Here is a 17,809-nt window from a genome sequence, read left to right on the forward strand (position 1 = left end):
AACATCTATTTCCCCCAGGGTATGTGTGCATGGAATGGGACTCATTGTTGTCAACCGGTTATGACGACTAATTCATGGTTATTCTTTCTTCCGTCGAATATTCCCAGCTATATAGATCTTTCATCTACGCCCACATAATTATATACGATTGATGAATCAATTCTCTACTTGACTGGATTATTTTAAACACTTGCTTTTATTGCATTTTGCCTAAAATGAGGTTTTAGCGAAATAAGTCAAACAAAAAACAAGTAGCGAAATAGGTCAATCAAAACAAACGAAAGAGGAAATTGCTCAATTTTGATATTCCATTGAATAATGCTGACTAATTAAATCTCTTAGCAATGCCCACATAATTTTATCCCATTGATGAATAATTTTCTACAAGATTGGATAGTTTTTAATCCTTGCTTTTATTGGATTTTGCGTAAAAAAAGGTTTAAACGAAAAAGTCCAACAAAAAACGATTCATTATGTTGCGTGTAGGCCTTTGTATACCCTATTTTGTTAATTTTATATGAAGATGAAACGTGATTTATAAAGACCTTTTCTCAAATTGATATTCTTTAGACATATTCAAGTACATTATTAGTATCTTGTATATATTTATCTCGATCCTGATGCCTACGGAGCCTGGGGTGACAAACATATTCACAATTCTATAACATCCATTTCCCCCAGGGTATGTGTGCATGGAATGGGACTCATTGTTGTCAACCGGTTATGACGACTAGTTCCTGGTTATTCTTTCTTCCGTCGAATATTCCCAGCTATATAGATCTCTCAGCCCTGCCCACATAATTATATACGATTGATGAATCAATTCTCTACTTGACTGGCCTATTCTAAACATTTGCTTTTGTTGGATTTGACCAAAAAACTTCGAAATAAAGTTGCTTGGAAGTCGAGTTTCAATATTCCATTTGATTTGATTTGTGTAGTGTGACCGCGGATTTATCATTATACCACTAACCATACAGTATACTGCAATTTACCGCAAATATACTGACGATTTCAAGTTCTTATATAGATCTTCCAGCCATGCCCACTTAATTTTGTACGATTGATGAATCAATTCTATACATGATTGGCTTATTTTAAACACTTTCTTGTATTGGATTTTCCCTAAAAAAAGGTTTTAGCGAAAAAGGTCAGTGTAGAATAGTATTATGAAATACGGGCGTGGTTCAGCACTGGTCTAGGCCTTTCGATGATCATCGATATGAAAGAAAGATTTGTCAGAGTGCAGCTCTGTAAATAACAGATTTTCAATCTTCAAAATACATATTTAAAATTAAATGCATTCGTAAGTTATTTAGGCCATTATAGAGCTGCACATAAAGTCGTATTTAATCCAGTTTTTGAACTAAGTTTCTGGATGCTGATCCGAAATCCTTTAAGCCCCACCCAATTATGATTCATCATTGTCGTTGTCGTTCGGTAGCATCGGGCTGCTGAGTTGTTTTCGATTCAACGTCCAGAATCCGAGCTTAAAATACGATTTAATGCATAAACAGCTTACGCATGATTGTAAAATGACATTGAACTGATAAAGGATCGATGCGTCAGAATATTGCACAGCATAAATATATTTAAATATTGTTTTTACACATTTATGTTTTCTGGTGACATCGTGCATGTACATATTTATTGTACCCACACTTTGTTGGTTCAATCAATGAGAAGATTAGGAAATAACTCAAATCCACCTAGGTACGGTACGATTTTTGGTGCCAGTGCTGAAAATACTTAATTTGTCTAATCTAATGTATATTTTTATGACGTTCCAGGCACCCATGGTCATATAATTTGCGGACCAAGGGGTTTCCGGCGGGGCAGTGTGGCGGCTTATCAATCAAAACTCAAAGTCACCGAAAAATTGGATGATTCGTTGCCTCGATATGAATACGAGAAACAAAAAATTGAGCCGAAATGATATGGATACCAAACGTGTACTCAGCGAAGAATTCATTAAGGGGCGCCTGCGTCTTTCCTGGGCGAATAAAGTTCGAGAATATTCGAGATAAAACTTGCTTAGCCGGATAAGTGGCAGACAGATAAAGAATATTGATAGTCCCATGCTAGTACACTTGCTCTAACCGCCACACAAAAAAAAAACCGTCTACCACTGTCAGTTAATGGTATGGCCCTTTTAATGAAATCAACACGGCAATGACTTTCGGTTTTTCTCCGTTTCTGCGTCCGACTAATTGTATCGCACCCAAAAAGTTTATCTATTTCATAATTTGTGGAAACAATTTCCCCAATTGCCCAATTGCCGGTTTCGGCCATCTTTGTTGTGCGCGTGGAGTGCGGCGAAGACACCGGTAACCTGTTGGAGAGCCAAAGCCGCTGTGCTGAAGTACCCAGAATATGAATGGATTCCATTCACAATTTCGAGTTTATCTTTTTGGTAGTGGAAAAAGCCAAAAACGCCGCACACCAACACCAGCACAGCCCATCACAGCAGGAGAAGCACGAACACATACACATACTGTTGTTTGCTTGGCATAATTTGAGGCAGAAAAAACAATGTTTTTGAAGTTGATGTTTTCTCTGGAAAAGTCTTTAACCAGTGAGAGAGTCAAAGAATCAACATTCCGACTTTAAAATACCCGCTAATCGGTTTTATTTGTTTTATTAATAGATCCAAAATTGTACCTATCATTTGTCTGACACACATGTACATATGTATGTTCAATATACCCTTGTGCTCTACGGGAGCGGGGTATGGTATGAAGAGAGAACACACCGAGAAACACTCCCAAATGATGATACAAGAGGAAAGGGAAGCAGAAAAAAAAACAAAAAAGAAACAGAGAAAGAAAAAGAGACACAGGCAGAAGCAGCAACTAGTTGCTTCTTTGCATTGCGTATACGTCGGGAAGTTCTCGTGCCATTTTGGTTCGGAGAGTTCAGTCTCGCACACACACACAAATACACACATGCAACCGGCAAGCGCTCTCTCTTTCACTCCTTTCACTCATTCACTACGTCTCTGTCTCTGTCACTGTCACTCTCTCCAACTCTTTTTTCTACTGGCCATCATCCTGAAGCTCGTGCTGCAGTGGCTCTCGGGGAATTTTTGGTCTGTAACTCTGGATGGTTGACCTGATCGGAGCGAACCATTCCCCATTCAGCAGAAACTGAGCACCACACACACACACGCGCACACACATTCTCTGGCTGATAAACTGCCGCTGCTGCTGCCACCGCTGCTGTTGCTGCTTTTTTTTGTGCTGTGTGGTTTATACTGCCAACACATTCTGATTTTCCCCTCAGTTATCTTCAGTCCGTCGCGTCGCTCGCATCGCTTTAAGAGGCGGATCAGATCAGGCCCCCGTGCGGCAGCATTTCGAAAAGGAAACAAGTAAAGCAAATAGTAGCAAATAGTCGGACACGATTCGAACCCCAAACCCAAAGCACAACACGAAGAAAGCAACGCCACACCAGAGCAACAACAGAACACAACAGTAGCGCAGCGCCCATTTATATGCTCCACATATATGTATAGTACCGACCCGTACGCGCACGCCTACATACATATATGTACATATAGAGGCGGACATATGTATAATCACTGATACTGATACATATATGTACCGCGTACATACATATGTGCCAGAAGTATTTATAAGCGGCGTGTTGTTTCGCTTCAGGCCGATCCTGCTTCTTCTTCTTCTGTCCGTCCCGCACGTTGTTGCTGCTGCTGTTGGTGCTGCTGCCGTTGACTTTTAACTTTCGCTTTTACTGTGTCGGCGTCCCCGCGACGCGCCACCGCCACCGCCCCGCCGCTTACTTTCGTTTTCTCACACCACACACAAAATTCTTTGCAGCGCGCCAAAAATAAGAACAGAACTCTGTTTTAGAACACTCGTAATCGCACTCGAGTCCCCCAGAAATCTCCGAGGGCTGCAACGCCGCAACGTAGAGGAAACATAGAGGTAAGATCGCTCACAGACAAACCACTGATGCAGCGCGAACCGAACCAAACGCCCATCTGGCCGCGTTCTTGGCCCTCTCACTAGGCCCTCGCCTGGCCTGGCTCAAAACGGGTTTGGTTTGTGGCCAAAAACACAGCACACAGCGTGAGGCAGAACTCCAGTAGAGTCACCTGTAGAGTTCGGCTGTGGCCAAAAGGGAAACGATGAGGCTTTACTTTACCCCAATACCAGGAACCGGCAGCACAACGCACACGCAAATGGCTTTCGAGCGCCTTTTGTGGCGCAATTTCTTAGCCGTGTCTTTGTTGCCTCGTTTCTACTGCGTTGCCTCTCCCTGAACTTGAACAAAGAAAATGAGCTTACATTAGATCGATTGTACTTACTAAGTCTCTGAGCTAGCACCCGTAAGTATCTGCAAGATACAGAAGAACAGGCTGGCTTGCAGAACCACTTCAAATGCAAATCCGAAGAGTTGATCTCGGCGGGGCCTGTCCCTCCCGTGAGTCAGCGATCCAATCCAGTTTTTGGCATTCGCCCAAGGTTCTCTTCGCGTGGCTCCAAATGATTTCGATTTGGACAACCGGTTGCCGGTAAAAAGCAAACAAAACAGTGCTAATGGCTAATGTTCCCCCACACGTCCGCACATCGAACGCAATCGAAACCCAAAACCCCAGTACATCCATATTCATATCCATATCAATAGCCATATCAATGGGCCGTGACGCCCGCGTGAGAAGCATTAGAACTGCAAGATGCCAATGACCTAATTTTCCCCCCCAACCACTAATTGCGTTTCTTGGTAATTAATCAATATGCGTCGGAGCCAGAAACAGAGTCATATTAAGAGCGCTGGTCTGGCCACGAGATTGGCATGTTGAAAACTACTTTTCGATACTCGAATTTTGCTTTTAATTAGGAGCCAGAAAAAATAGAAATAGAAATCTGAATTATACTGATATTAGGCATTCGGTAAACATGTTTTCTGCATTTACAATGCCCCACTCATTGCCAAATATCCACAAAACAGAAAATTTGAAGAATTCTTGCGGTTGGGGATTCGGATTTCTCACTCCACAGCGATTCGGTTGAGTGCGCTTGCGTGCCGTGCCGGGCTAAGTCGTTCGGAGAGTTCGGAGATTTCCGAAAGGAAAGATTCCACAACCAAGTGTTTTGGGAATCTTGGAAATTTTTCCACACACACCCAAGATAATCGGATTGTCAATATTTGCGGGTACAGCTGATTAAAGACAGCTCTTGACTGCAGTTGCAGTGGCAGTCTGTTTGCTTCCTTGCTCTGCTTATCAGATGGGAGAATTGGAATTGGAACTGGGATTGAAACCGAACCGAGGCGAAAAACAGCAAACAGAACACAAGGCAACAACATTTTGGCGCCAATGTCGGGGTCTGATCGGATCAAATCAGATCAGATCGGCCCGATTCGGGGTCAGTTGAAAACTCAAACAGAGCCGTGAGATGTGAAACGGAATCCGAATCAGAGGCTGGAGGCTGTGCGTCATGTATGTATGGGGAAGTGCCTGACAAAGCAAAGCCACGTGCAGATAACCCAATAAACGAGTGTATAAATATCAATTTACATACTACACACAACAAATCACGACCTGCTACCCTCCTCCAATCTCGATGCCCCCCAATGCCCGATCGACGACTCTCGATTTCCATTTGAAAGGCATTTGGGCATAGGAATAGTCTCGTAATTGCGCGACTTACACTTATTTTCCATAATTTAAACATGTTAATTGATTATGAATACACCATGCTCTACTTCCGACAAAAGAGTGGACCCACCGATCACCGATCACGGACCACGGACCCTAGACCCCGTCCGAGCGAACCCCTCCATACGATCATTGATCGCTCCACTAATTGTCGCGGGGGCCTTTGTTCGTGCCGATAGTGTGTGGTCAACGCGCCAACAGCTGGCCGGGCGGCAGATAGTATAGGCTGTCTGTCTGTCGTCCCGCATGAGATAGAGAGAACTATGTCAGCGACAAACAGAAGCCCCGAAAGATACAAGTTTCCAGTGGAACTATACTATAAGATATCGCACTCTCCTTGGACCCGCTCTGGGTGAAAGGCCGCCTGCCGTACAATGAACTTGACTTGAGCAGCAGCTGCTCTGAAGTGTCTCCAAATGAGTTCCGAAATGGGAACACTTCGAGTGGAGTGGAGTGTGGGATTGCTAAAAGTTATCTAGCTTCCCAGGGCATACACGATTCGGTGTGTTGTGTCTGTCTGTCTGTCTGTTGGAATCGGTGTATCAGTTGCTCCTCCAGACATTCGAGGCACTCGAGGTGCTGCCATTTAAGGGGCGCTCGCTCGCACCATTTCGGGGCGGACCTGCCTCTTGGCCAGCTAATTAATATTTTGAGCATAAAGTCGTATAACGATTGCTTCACTTGTACCTACAAATTGCGGCGCTCCACAACGAGAGCTGGATGTGATGTGGAACCTGTCTCTCGAAGGCAATGGCAATGGCAACATACCATCTAAATGGTTCCGCCACGCACTGCACTCGACGAAGAACCGGACGGGATGGGACGCCTACAGTTGCATGTTAAAAATAAAAGAGCCATGTACTACATATGACAGATGGATGGATGAAGAGACGGGATAGTGCCACATATGTATGTGCGGCACACAAACACTCACACATAGGCAGACTCAAAGGGAGAAAGAGATAAAGATACAAATACTTGGATATACTCGCACTCGGAGTCATGGATGTGCATGCCATGCCTCAAGTAAAACCCGATAAAAGGAAAACATCTACGTCTCCCTCTTAGACTGATTGTCCGTCCTTCCGTTTGTTTGTCGGTCTGTCTGTCTGTCTCTCTATCTGTGTGCCTTTTCTCTCCTCAGTGTCTGCCCCTGCCCCTCCACTTGGACACCATATGTGCGGATTACCACCTATAACATTTATTAGATCAATCGACATCGGGCATCAATTTAAACGCTGTCAACATTCACAATTGGCGCTGACAACTGTCGACCTTCCGTCCCCCTGGCCTTCCACCTCCTGCTCTGCCAAGTGCTTTGCCATTCACGGATGATGGATGGGCGGGAGGCAGGCACTGTTTGCTCGCAGCGGGAGGTCACAGGAGCCAGGAGCCGCCGTGTCACATTATCCAGCACATGCGGGGCCAAAGCCAAACCCACAGAGCAAACAAAACAGAAAAGAGTGAGAATGAATAGGAGAATAGGATTTTCAGTAGATCGAAACTGGAATACTCTTACCAAGCCAAAGGGAATGAGGTCGCTCGGATTAAAGCAAAATAAAACTCGATTTTTATACCGCAGGACATAGATTAAACGCTGACAGACCCAGACCCAGACCCCTGAAGATAGTATTCATACCCCCAGCCATAGGGCAAACTTAGGAAAGACTTTGTCTGGGCGCGTCCTGCACCAATTTGTACCTCAAGAAACATTTTCGACATGGCTTTGGCCGTAATATGGGATGGGATCGGGCGGGCAACAAGTAAATGCTAGGGTCTATTAATAGGCGTTTCCACTTCCACTGTGCTATGGCTGGTGTTGTGGCTGGGGTCTGGGGTCTGGGGGCTGTTGCAAGCCAGTTATGGTTCGATACTTGAAGGGCTTCTCTTCCTCCAAGTGCCGTGCCTCGAGCCGCAGTGCTTCCTCATCCCAGCAGTGCCACGAGGTACCGGTACCCTCCATCTGCCACGTGGTCATTTAGGCATGAAACTGAAAACAACAAAATCTGAAATACGAGGCGTGGATCGGGCTTCGATGGGTGTGTTTGTTTGAGGTGGCGCTTGGGTTGGACAGGGTTGGGGAGGGGGAGGCCACACTTCTGGATTGCATAACAAACAAGAGTTCCACAAGGGTTACCGGCGACTGTTTCTGTTTCTGTGTGGCCTATCTCAGCACTCGCTACTTTATGGGATCTCATAAATTGGCTCGGCTTGGTCAATGGCATACCCGAAATTCGGCCATAAAGGAAACGAAATTATCACGTGGTGGGTCCAGTCCGGTGCCATGGGCGTTGCCAGGTACGAGTCTCTCTCTATCTAGAGCAGCCAAAGGCAAATCCGCTGCGATAAGACCAAATCTGGAGGTGTAATCAATTAATTTATGGAGCGTAGACACCCAGACGGCACTGCCACTGCCTCGGTTAGCAGCCGTTTATCCGGCATTTATCTGATTTTAAACTTCAGGCCAGCAGCAATCTCTGCTATTATCTACGGTATTATCCGGGTACTCCCGGGGCCACTTGCACTACACTTTTTGATTGCCCTGTCATTTCGTGGGATTTCAGGGGGATCATTTAGGATACCTCGGCGTGCGCTTGCTTACAGAGTTTTTGTAAGCTTTCCGGCCGATCTGGCAGCTGGATCTACGCTGGCAGCTACTGCTACAACAACTGCTGACCCAACAATTAGATCAGATTAGATAAAGGCAACGGGGCAGGTCTCAAGGCCAGAAGTTTGTTGGCCGCAAGATGCACGGAAGTTGGACAAACAAGACGTGGAAAAATAACAAAAAGAAAAGGCAAAATTCATCCACCCACACTCTACTCCGACAGATACATACGAGTATGGTATAGATAGTATATGCCGAGAGATGTACTCTATGTGTGACTGGCATACAGAACGATCTTAAGTCTGAGAGACTCCTCCGATGAATTTGGATACAATACATAATTGAAAATTCCATTTCATATTTGTGTTGTGGCAAGACAATCGCCGAACGGCTGTTGACGCACTCCGAGAGTGCTAGAGGCATATGTACACACGTATAGCCCTGGCATTGGCCTGACGTTTGACATCCCGACAATACCATACCCCCCTTTCGCTCAGGCCTTGCCATCTCCCCGATTGACGTCGATCTGATAAACAGCAAAAGGCTTTTGCTTTCACAATCCGCACACCTTCGGCTATCGGCTATCTCGCAGATATGTTACGTGGATACACGGACAGGTGCATAGAGCTCGAAACTGTTCGATTGTGTGCGGGTATCGGAGCACGTGACACTTAAAAATAGATATATCCATGTGAATATTTCGGGGAAATGAGGAATTGACTGACATTGGGGGGCGTATACGCAATGCGGCCCACGGCAAAGGCGAAGGCCATTTCGATTAGGTAAACATTTGCGCAACACCCGAATGGCAATATGGCAGATGGCTATATCTATGAGATCTTTACTGATCCTCTCTCTCTCTCTCTCTTTTTCTGTGATCTTCTCTCCTGTCCATCCACAGGGCAGCAATGGCCACACAGCAAACGAAATCACAGGACGAGCTGACATCGGCCCGCTCCCTGGTGCCCAAGCAGCCGGACATCGCCATCAAGAAGGCAGAGAACGAAGAGCAGGATGATGAGGAGCAAATTGAAGAGGCAGCTGTTGTGGTGCCACCGGACAGCGGCTGGGCCTGGGTGGTGATGGTGGCCTCCTTCCTTTGCTGCACCGTAATCGACGGCATAGTCTTCTGCTCCCCACTGATACAGCAGCAGCTCATGGCGGAGTTCCACGTGAGCAAGGCGTACGTGTCGTTTGTCTCGTCGCTGCTCAGTGGATGCTACCTGATGGCCGGTCCCTTTGTAAGCGCCCTGGCGAATCGGTTCGGCTTCCGCGCCGTGACCATAACCGGAGCCATCTTTGCTGGCATCTGCTTCGGGCTCTCGTACTTCGCCACCAGCGTGGAGTTCCTGTTTATCATATACGGCGTGCTGGGCGGCATCGGCTTCTGCATGGTCTACATCCCGGCGGTGGTAATCATTGGCTTCTACTTCGAGAAGTGGCGTGCCCTAGCCACAGGCGTCGCCATGTGCGGCTCCGGCGTGGGCACTTTCGTGTTTGCGCCTCTGACCAAGACTATGCTTGAGACGGGCTGGCGCCATACTCTGGCTATTCAGGGCATCATTGTGATGTCCTGCGCCCTATTCGGTCTGGCCTTCCGACCCATCCAGCCGATCACCCTGTCGGCGACCAATGAGGAGGCTGGCGACGAGCAGGAGAAGAGCAAGCTCAACGGCCACGGCAACACAGTGGCCCCCACGCCCCAGCTCCACCAGGCGGCCTTCACCAAGCCGCTGCCCGAGGGTCGCTTCGCCTATTCCATGCCAAATTCTGCCCACAACACATACATGGGCGCTTCGCAGCGCAACCACTACCCCACCGCCCAGGAGATCTTCAAGGGCATGAACCTGGAGCGTCGTCCCTCGGGCACGGCGGCCGGCAGCAAGGGCACCGAGCTGAAGGCGCTGCGCAAGTCGCAGCCGACGACACCCAACGGGGATCCACAACAGTTGACCTTCAACCTGCACAAGGAGCTAACGACGGTGGGCGAGAACGAGGAGGAGGCAGAGAACGATAACCTGTTGGAGACGGATGCCAAGTCAGTGACCATTCAGGCTCGCCGCCACACCGTCTCCGGACGTCGGCCCCAGGACCTGGCCAAGCGTGCCGCAGCCGCCGCCGCCGGCAACGATGGCCATCACGGGCAGGCCACATCCTCGTCGAGGCCCATGTACAGGGACGACATCTTCTTCTCCGGCTCGCTCACCAGGATCCCGCAATACCAGTCCCAGACCTCGCTGGCCTACCACATGTCCGTCACGCGCCTGCCAACCAAGCAGGACATGCTGCAGGACCGGCAGAAGGGATGCCGCATCTGCCCGGAGGCGGTGCGTCGCACCCTGGCTACCATGCTGGACACCAGCCTGCTGAAGTCCGCGTCTTTCATGTGCCTGGCAGTCAGTGGCTTCCTGACAATGATGGGCTTCTTTGTGCCCTTCAGCTTCGTGCAGGACCGTGCTGTCCACGCGGGAATGACCCAGGATCAGGGCACCGCTATACTTTCTGCCATTGGCCTAGTGAACACCTTCGCTAGGATCGTTTGCGGCTCCATCAGCTCCTTTCCTGCCGTCAAGCCACTTTGGCTGAACAACTTCGCCTTGACCGCCGGCGGACTTGCAACCATTTTCAGCGGAGTGGTCATCAATACCACCAGCCAATGGATCTTTGCCTTATTCTTCGGCGTTTGCATTGCCTGCTTCTCGGCGCTGCGATCGCTGATTGCCGTCGAACTGATTGGACTCGAGAAGCTGACCAATGCCTACGGATTCCTTATGCTCTTCCAGGGCCTGGCGGCCACCTTCGGCACCCCCATTGCAGGTGAGTCATCGTCTTCCACTAACCACTCCGCTCCAAATGACTATAGCGTCATGTACTGAATGTGATCCGTCCTAACTTTTAGGCGCCCTGTATGAAGCGACCCAGAGCTACGACATGGCATTCTACTTTGCCGGTGGCCTCATCCTGCTGTCCGCTTTCCTTTGCTACCCCCTCACCTACGTGGCCAGGTGGGAGCAGGGACGCAACGAGAAGATCACCCCCCTGCCGGCAGCATAGACAGCATTAACCGCCAGACAACGAGGCGTCCGGCGACGTCACAACAGATACAACTTCTGATACGAGCACGGGCCGCGCGCGCCACTGCTGCTGCTGCTCGGATCCAACAATAATTGCCAATCACTCGATGTTAAGATCGATGTCCATGTCCATGTCGATGTCGATGGGGGTGGAGACTGCGGAGGCGCTGAGCAGGTGACAGCGAACAGCCCTGAAGCGTGGCGTTCCGCAAGTACTTGATACGTTAAGATTAGACTAAGTGTAATGTTCGTGCCTTCAGCCTTATCGAGTGCCTCACACAGATACACACACATACACCCATACAACAACAAGCACAGTACGTGTGCAGCGTGGTGCAGTAGTTACTACGCCTTTCTATAAGCTTTAGATCCGGAGTGGAGTTGACAACGTTGAACTAGAATTTAGCGGCTATGCAATGCATAAGCGAGAAGAGTCGAGGAGAGGAGAGCCTAAAACATTATTAATATTATTATGATACATAGCTGTAAGCAGCTGTGTGCACATGGCTATGGCTGGGCCACAAGTCGACTGCCAAGTTAAGAATCGTTTGTTCAGTTATTTAACATGATGTATGATATGATAGAGAATGTGAACCATGAAGTTCATGAAGCTAGTAACAGACGAAGCATTTGTTTATTTTATAAGAGATACTGCAGCTCTGTGGTTGTACTATCCGTTGTTTCCTAGCCTAGCCTGTACATACGAGTAGATGTAGATACATATACATTTATCAATCAATCAAACCGAGCGACCGGTCGTGGGGTGAATGCACTTCGACGCTGCATTCGTTTGATTGTGGACAGAGCAAATAAACAAACGATGAGGCATCTATGAATATGGAACAAGTGCCCTTCTGCCGGTGTGCTCTTAATCAAACAGACTTATATACTACCTGAGAGAGACAGATAAACGGATATACGGATACACACCACACGGACCGCACATACTCAAGCACGTTTACGTCTTCTATGAATTACAATTAAAGCCTTATTATTTCGTATTACATTTAAATAAATGATGATATCATACGAGTGCAAGAAAACAATAAAAACGATTTGAGTAATACAAACTAACAATCTTGTGGGGGTTTATTATGTGGTTTCCATCAGCTGCAGCTGCATTTCGATTCTCCAGGAGATTAGCTTAAATTATTCAATTAAATAAGTAACGCGTCGAGTCGTCGGCCAGTGTCTTTGGTTATGGCACCCTTCTCCTCCTACTTCTCCTGATTCAGTGAATTGATGAACTCCTCCAGCTTCTCCTGGATCTGCCGCACTTTGACTGTCCAACGAAATAAGCGCCCATAAGAACGTCCGAATGTTTGAATGAAAATCGATTTTGGGTTTCACTTACTCAGTTCCTCGGCCAGCAGCACGCGCTTGCCGGTCAACAGATGGGCCTTTTTATCGTCATCCTCGCTGAACTCATCCAGCACCGCCTTGATCTCCTTGTCCAGCCGTCTTGCCTCTCGATTGATCACCTGCTGACGCAGCGCATTGCCCGTTATCTTGATGACCTGTTGGATGCGCCAGAAGAGCACGACATCACTGCAGGAGATCTGTATGGTATGGGAGAGGTTATATATATATAATGAAATTGAATGTGATATGTTTCCCGCTTACCTCGCACTCGGCACCCTGCTGAGTGTACAGGTAATATGCCTTGCGGCATTCCTTGGCCCGCTGCAGGGCCTGATGCAGGAAGTGTCTGAAGGAGGGAAAGCAAAATAAATACCGAAGAAATGTAAAACATTATATCTCATCACTTACTTTCTATACACCGGGAACCATGTCTGACGAATGTAGTCTGTATCCACATCGACGTTCTCCCGCTGCACATTCTTACGCACCGTCGTCAGCTCGTCGTAGCTCAAGGTGGGCAAATGTTTCTAAGGATGCAGGATGTACACACCAAGTTATTTTACTAATAGAATTCCATTCCAGATGCATGTACTACTTCATGACTTACCGCATCGTTCTTGAGTATCTTGTCCAGTTCGTTTTTGACACTGCGCCGCTTCTGCTGATCCTGCGTGAGGTATTGCCAGTGGGTGAGGCGCCTCATTTGACCGGGTCCGAACATCTGCGCCAGCGTCTCTTCCGTTTGCACGAGCTTGGCATTGACGGAGGTCTCCAGGAACTTCACCGCCTGGTCCCACTCCGCCTTGTCGTGCACAAAGCGATCCTCCAGCGTGTTCAGCTGTATCACGCGCAACATGTCAATGGCCTTGTCTTCCCAGCTGTGCCGCCTAATAGCCTCGTCTACCACTGCGGCCTTAAGCTGGTCGAAAATGCCGTCGTGATCCTGGGACTTCTTTGAATGGTCCATCAGGGAAATGAACTCCTGCTGCAAGGCCTCCCAGCCGGCCTCCACGGACTTGGCTGGCAGTGCCTGCTCGGCCCACTGACGCAGCTTAATGTCCACCATCGTGTTGAAGGAATCTAAAGGGACGGAAAATAATCAGAGATTAGTTTATCGGTACATGCAAGAGGCAACAGGGAACAAGTATGATAGAATGGTAAACAGAGCCACAAAGCACTCAAACACAGATCCCAAATCGATTACCGTCACTTGATTTAATTATTGAATTGTGGAAATCATTGGGCAAATTAACGGATCCGTCATAAAATGCAAAACAAATTAGAAACGTTCGGCCCAAAACGCGTTTGTGGGCTCCCAAAATCTGGTTTCGTTACAGATGCTCGTAAATCTTCCCATCTTACGCTTTCCGGCACCGCACAGCGCACATGACTGCACATGAGCCTGCTCCGACAAAGCTTGCTGCTGAATCACTTGGGAATCTTGGGAAGGGAAGAGGCAATCGGTGTTAATGAAGCCAGAATTGGGGAGTGCACACAGTAAATTTACACGCATGATTCGATTGGAATTTGGGCAGCATCGGAGAAGCCATCAAACCGGTTTTGAAATTTTCAACGCATGTGATTCCCTTTGCGGGAATTCGAATGCGAATGCAGGGCGTGATAAGTGCAAAATTAAACAAGCTAAAACGGTGCGACATCCACAGACACAACCACACACGTGAGGGAGGGCATGTGCTTCCCCCGGGGCAGACCTCAGGCAGGAACACTGTTTCCAGCAACAAACAAATACACAGAGAGACGAAGCACATGGCAGGTGAATCGGGGGAAGTGCCCCCAACGACGATGACGACTTGCGACGGCGTTGGCTTACAACTTAAGAGCTTACTACTACAAAATATTACTTTGAGAACCTGACTGAGCAGCGGGCAGATAAATGTTCTCAAACACATAGTTCGAGAGCTTCTCCCAGAGCTTAGTGTTGAGTGTGTCGTCCCACTTCTTGGCGGAGATTTGGGAGAGCGTAACCACCTCGTCGAGTATTTCCCCTTTGGCCTTATCGAACAGCTCATCGCGTCCAGATTCGCGCAGTCTAAATATAAATTGAAATTCTCGTTAAACGGATTAAAGATCGTATGGTCACCTCTCACCTGGGGAAGTTATTTTTCCATTCCGTTTCCAGATTGAATCTGGTTGCCTTAAATGCGTCCGCCTGCTGCTCAATGGTCTCCCGCACCATTTTCCAGAAACGATCTGAGACTGCCATGCTCAGGTTTCGACTGGTCACCTGGTGGGGCATTATGACGCCGCGACGACTGCAGGGCAGGGATAAGTGAAGGGAAATTAGTTTCAGACGATAGCCTTGCCGAGGAATTGAATTGTGTACTCACTGGAAGAGCTTTGAGTTCTTGAAGAAGTCCTCTTCGTACTGACGTATGGCCTCTATACTATCATCCTTGCGACCGCGGCCTGTCACCACAGCGTAATAGCCAAGGGCCTTCATCGGGAAGAGCTTGCCAGAGAGTATTTTTCTTATCCTTTCGGGATCGGCAAGCTCCTCGGCCAAGTCCACCTTGGTTAGCACAAATATGGTTCGTCGACCCAGGGGATCGCACTGCATAACCAAGTCGGTGACATTGCTGCGCTCCGCGTCCACGGATCCATCCTGAATGCAGAGAATGATGGCATTTGGATTGCTCATGTAGTGCTTGGTCATTTGGTGAATAGAGTCCTTTGTGTCCGAGGCCATGTCCACTGTCATAGTCTGAGAGAAAACACACTACACTTCAGACTGGGGGAACGGAGAAACGGAGTTTCGAATAATTACCGAAATGATGCCCGGCAGATCCACCAGTACCATGCGCTGAAGTCCAGGGCCCTTCACTGTCATGGATATGACCTCATTGCTCACGGTCTTGCCACCGCGCACAGAGGCCCGCATGCGAAACTCCACCTCGCGGCGCAATTCAGCCAAATCGGACTCCTTGGTCAGATCGTATTCCCGTTCCGAGTCGCGAAACTGGGCCACATGGTAGGGTCCTTCGGCGAGCGTTACTTTGACGGGGGCACGAGTCATCATCTCACCACTGCCGCGGGGAAAAATGCGAGCCTTGGCTATGGACTCCAGCACCGAGGTCTTGCCGCTGCTCTGGTCCCCGACCACAACGACACGCGGCAGGTGATCTGCCATGGTATATCCCGTATCGTAGCCGGTCAGCTCGTCCAATACCTCCGAATACATGTCGATGAGCGACTTTTTAATCTTCTTTGCTGAGGTCTTTTTGTTGGTTTTGAGCAAGAGAAACTGTGTGCGCAGATCCCGGTTCTCCTTCTCCATTTTCTCCAGCTCCTTTTGGTATTTGATCTGTACATTCATGATCTCTGTCTGCAGCGTTTCCACCTGGTTCTGCATCATTTCTGTTGGAGTAAGAGCGTTATTCCTAATATCCTGTGGTGAGGGCTTTGTTCAAGCATACCAAATTTCTTGCGACTCTCGTCTGTGGTGATACCCAAGGCGGCGACAGTTGTCTTGGACGCCAGGTCCTCCTTGGCTGTAATAGAGTTCGCAATAAGTTTCGATTACAAAGGCCTGGGTTCTCTCACTTTAAATTGGATCAATGTCTGGAGGTCTGTGTGTGCATGTGTGTGTAACCTACTTTCGACAATCTGGACTCCTTGATAGTCAGCTGCTTCGATGGCATCGTCCAGGCGACTGTCGAACCACGAGCGCCATTCCGACAACTTATCCTCGCCAAGCTGCTTGAGCTCCGGATCTACAAGCAACAAACACCCCAATATCAGTATCATTCAACGTGCAATGATGTGCAAATCGAACCAAGTGAAGTGTATAATGGAAGCATACGAGCGGTGTTGCCCCCGCCCCCACCATGACCATTTAAAGTGAGAGAGAGAGAGAGAGAGATTGGGATCGGCAGAGAGGGCAGGGCAGGGAGGAGATCAGTAGCCTAGTACTCACCGATATCGATTGCATTCTTGACCACTGCACCGACCTCGAGGAGATTCTTCGAGAACTGGCTCCATCTCTCGCCCTGAGGCATGGCGTCCTGTAGCCATTTCATGTCAGGCAAGCCATCCTTCCAGTCCTCGTATTTCTGCAAGATCGCATTTTGATAAAATAATTATCACTTTGCATATTATATAACCGCCAATGAAGCGTGAGCTCACTTTGCTTAGGGATACGCCACCGCCAATGGCACCACCCAGCACGAGGTATCGCAGCTTGAGGGCTCCCCTCAGAATGCGCACCACCAGCATGCCGTAGCCGCGAGACGGAGGCGGAATCGACCAGCCCCTCGCTGGATTACCGGCTAGCAAGAATTCTTCATGTCGACGGTAGCGCCCGTTACCGCTGGCATGCTGGCTGTGGGGCGGACGACGTGGGTGGCTGGTGATGCTGCATAGCGTGGAATGATTACAGCAGGCAACCTTCGTGGAGTAGACAACAGCCCTTTTTGCGGTACGCCTAGAAGACAAGAGAGTGGGGCGATGACGAAATCGGCACACCAAAAACAGCGAATGTTGGTTTTGCAGCCTTCAAACGTAACAATGCTTACCGGTAAGAGTTCTGATAGATGCGCAACATTATTGCTGTTCGGGGCTGCAGTTGCCGCACAGATATTCTATTGTTTATTATTGGGAATTACTTAATTTTCTTTTCGCAAAAATTCATTTCCTTAGATTTGTTTTAAGATTTGTTCAATTTTTTCTTGCACGGTCTGGTCTGACTTTCAGTGTGACCGAAACGAACTTAGCCCACTTAAGCCCCCTTTGTTTAAACAGGATAACAAATTCAGTTAAACCGCGGAAAATAATACTGATTTGTAAATTTTTGTCTTAGATCCATGCCAAATTTCTTTAGAACTTGAAAAAGCCACGATATTTAGTTATTTAATTTGTGTGTGTATCAACACCCACTGGTCATTAACGGGCTAACAGTTCTCTGTGCTACTGATTCTTTAACAGTAGAACCAGTTTATTTCACGCTGCCCGTGTCGGAGAACTACTTCTTGGCGCCAAAGATCTGATGTAGTTTATTTTAAAAATAAGACATCGGTTAAGTAATTGCAGAAGTCGGTTATCATGGCAACCGGCAACACAATCGGCGGT

The 17,809-nt window shown here is 48.0% G+C and overlaps 2 protein-coding genes across 7 annotated transcripts; one reads left to right on the forward strand and one right to left on the reverse strand.

The window, feature by feature from the left end:
- The first annotated feature begins 3,231 nt into the window (after positions 1-3,231).
- On the forward strand, positions 3,232-12,432 carry LOC4805477 (monocarboxylate transporter 3). 2 transcript variants are annotated; one of them, XM_015185190.2, is made up of 4 exons: positions 3,232-3,370; positions 3,837-3,944; positions 9,190-11,105; positions 11,188-12,432. In XM_015185190.2, exons 3-4 carry the CDS (start codon positions 9,197-9,199, stop codon positions 11,340-11,342), a joined length of 2,064 nt encoding a protein of 687 aa, XP_015040676.1. In that variant the 5' UTR covers positions 3,232-3,370; positions 3,837-3,944; positions 9,190-9,196; the 3' UTR covers positions 11,343-12,432. The 2 variants fall into 2 exon arrangements, with proteins under 2 accessions (XP_015040676.1, XP_033234497.1); XM_033378606.1 differs by lacking the exon at positions 3,837-3,944 and having other exon boundaries at positions 3,248-3,370.
- On the reverse strand, positions 12,418-17,416 carry Opa1 (Opa1 mitochondrial dynamin like GTPase). Of its 5 annotated transcripts, none has more exons than XM_001361836.5 (14): positions 17,257-17,416; positions 16,868-17,165; positions 16,659-16,794; positions 16,339-16,455; positions 16,159-16,233; positions 15,510-16,099; positions 15,073-15,446; positions 14,833-14,997; positions 14,596-14,774; positions 13,332-13,804; positions 13,133-13,251; positions 12,986-13,070; positions 12,717-12,921; positions 12,418-12,644 (listed from the first exon to the last, which is right to left on the reverse strand). In XM_001361836.5, exons 1-14 carry the CDS (start codon positions 17,283-17,285, stop codon positions 12,580-12,582), a joined length of 2,910 nt encoding a protein of 969 aa, XP_001361873.3. In that variant the 5' UTR covers positions 17,286-17,416; the 3' UTR covers positions 12,418-12,579. The 5 variants fall into 5 exon arrangements, 4 of the variants coding, with proteins under 4 accessions (XP_001361873.3, XP_033234495.1, XP_033234496.1 ...); XM_033378604.1 differs by having other exon boundaries at positions 14,587-14,774; positions 17,257-17,285; XM_033378605.1 differs by lacking the exon at positions 16,339-16,455 and having other exon boundaries at positions 14,587-14,774.
- Between the last annotated feature and the right edge of the window lie 393 nt (positions 17,417-17,809).

This window comes from Drosophila pseudoobscura, chromosome 3, assembly GCF_009870125.1.
Source record: "Drosophila pseudoobscura strain MV-25-SWS-2005 chromosome 3, UCI_Dpse_MV25, whole genome shotgun sequence".
Taxonomy (NCBI): Eukaryota; Metazoa; Arthropoda; class Insecta; order Diptera; family Drosophilidae; genus Drosophila; species Drosophila pseudoobscura.

What these genes read in the sequence shown, in the direction of transcription:
- LOC4805477 (XM_015185190.2), top strand. Translation starts at nt 9,197, where the DNA reads ATGGCCACACAGCAAACGAAATCACAGGACGAGCTGACATCGGCCCGC. An exon ending in CTTCGGCACCCCCATTGCAG is followed by an intron (nt 11,106 to 11,187) that starts GTGAGTCATCGT and finishes CCTAACTTTTAG; the next exon opens with GCGCCCTGTATGAAGCGACC.
- Opa1 (XM_033378604.1), bottom strand. Translation starts at nt 17,285, where the DNA reads ATGTTGCGCATCTATCAGAACTCTTACCG. An exon ending in ATCTGCCGGGCATCATTTCG is followed by an intron (nt 15,447 to 15,509) that starts GTAATTATTCGA and finishes GTTTTCTCTCAG; the next exon opens with ACTATGACAGTGGACATGGC. An exon ending in AAGAACTCAAAGCTCTTCCA is followed by an intron (nt 14,998 to 15,072) that starts GTGAGTACACAA and finishes CCTGCCCTGCAG; the next exon opens with TCGTCGCGGCGTCATAATGC.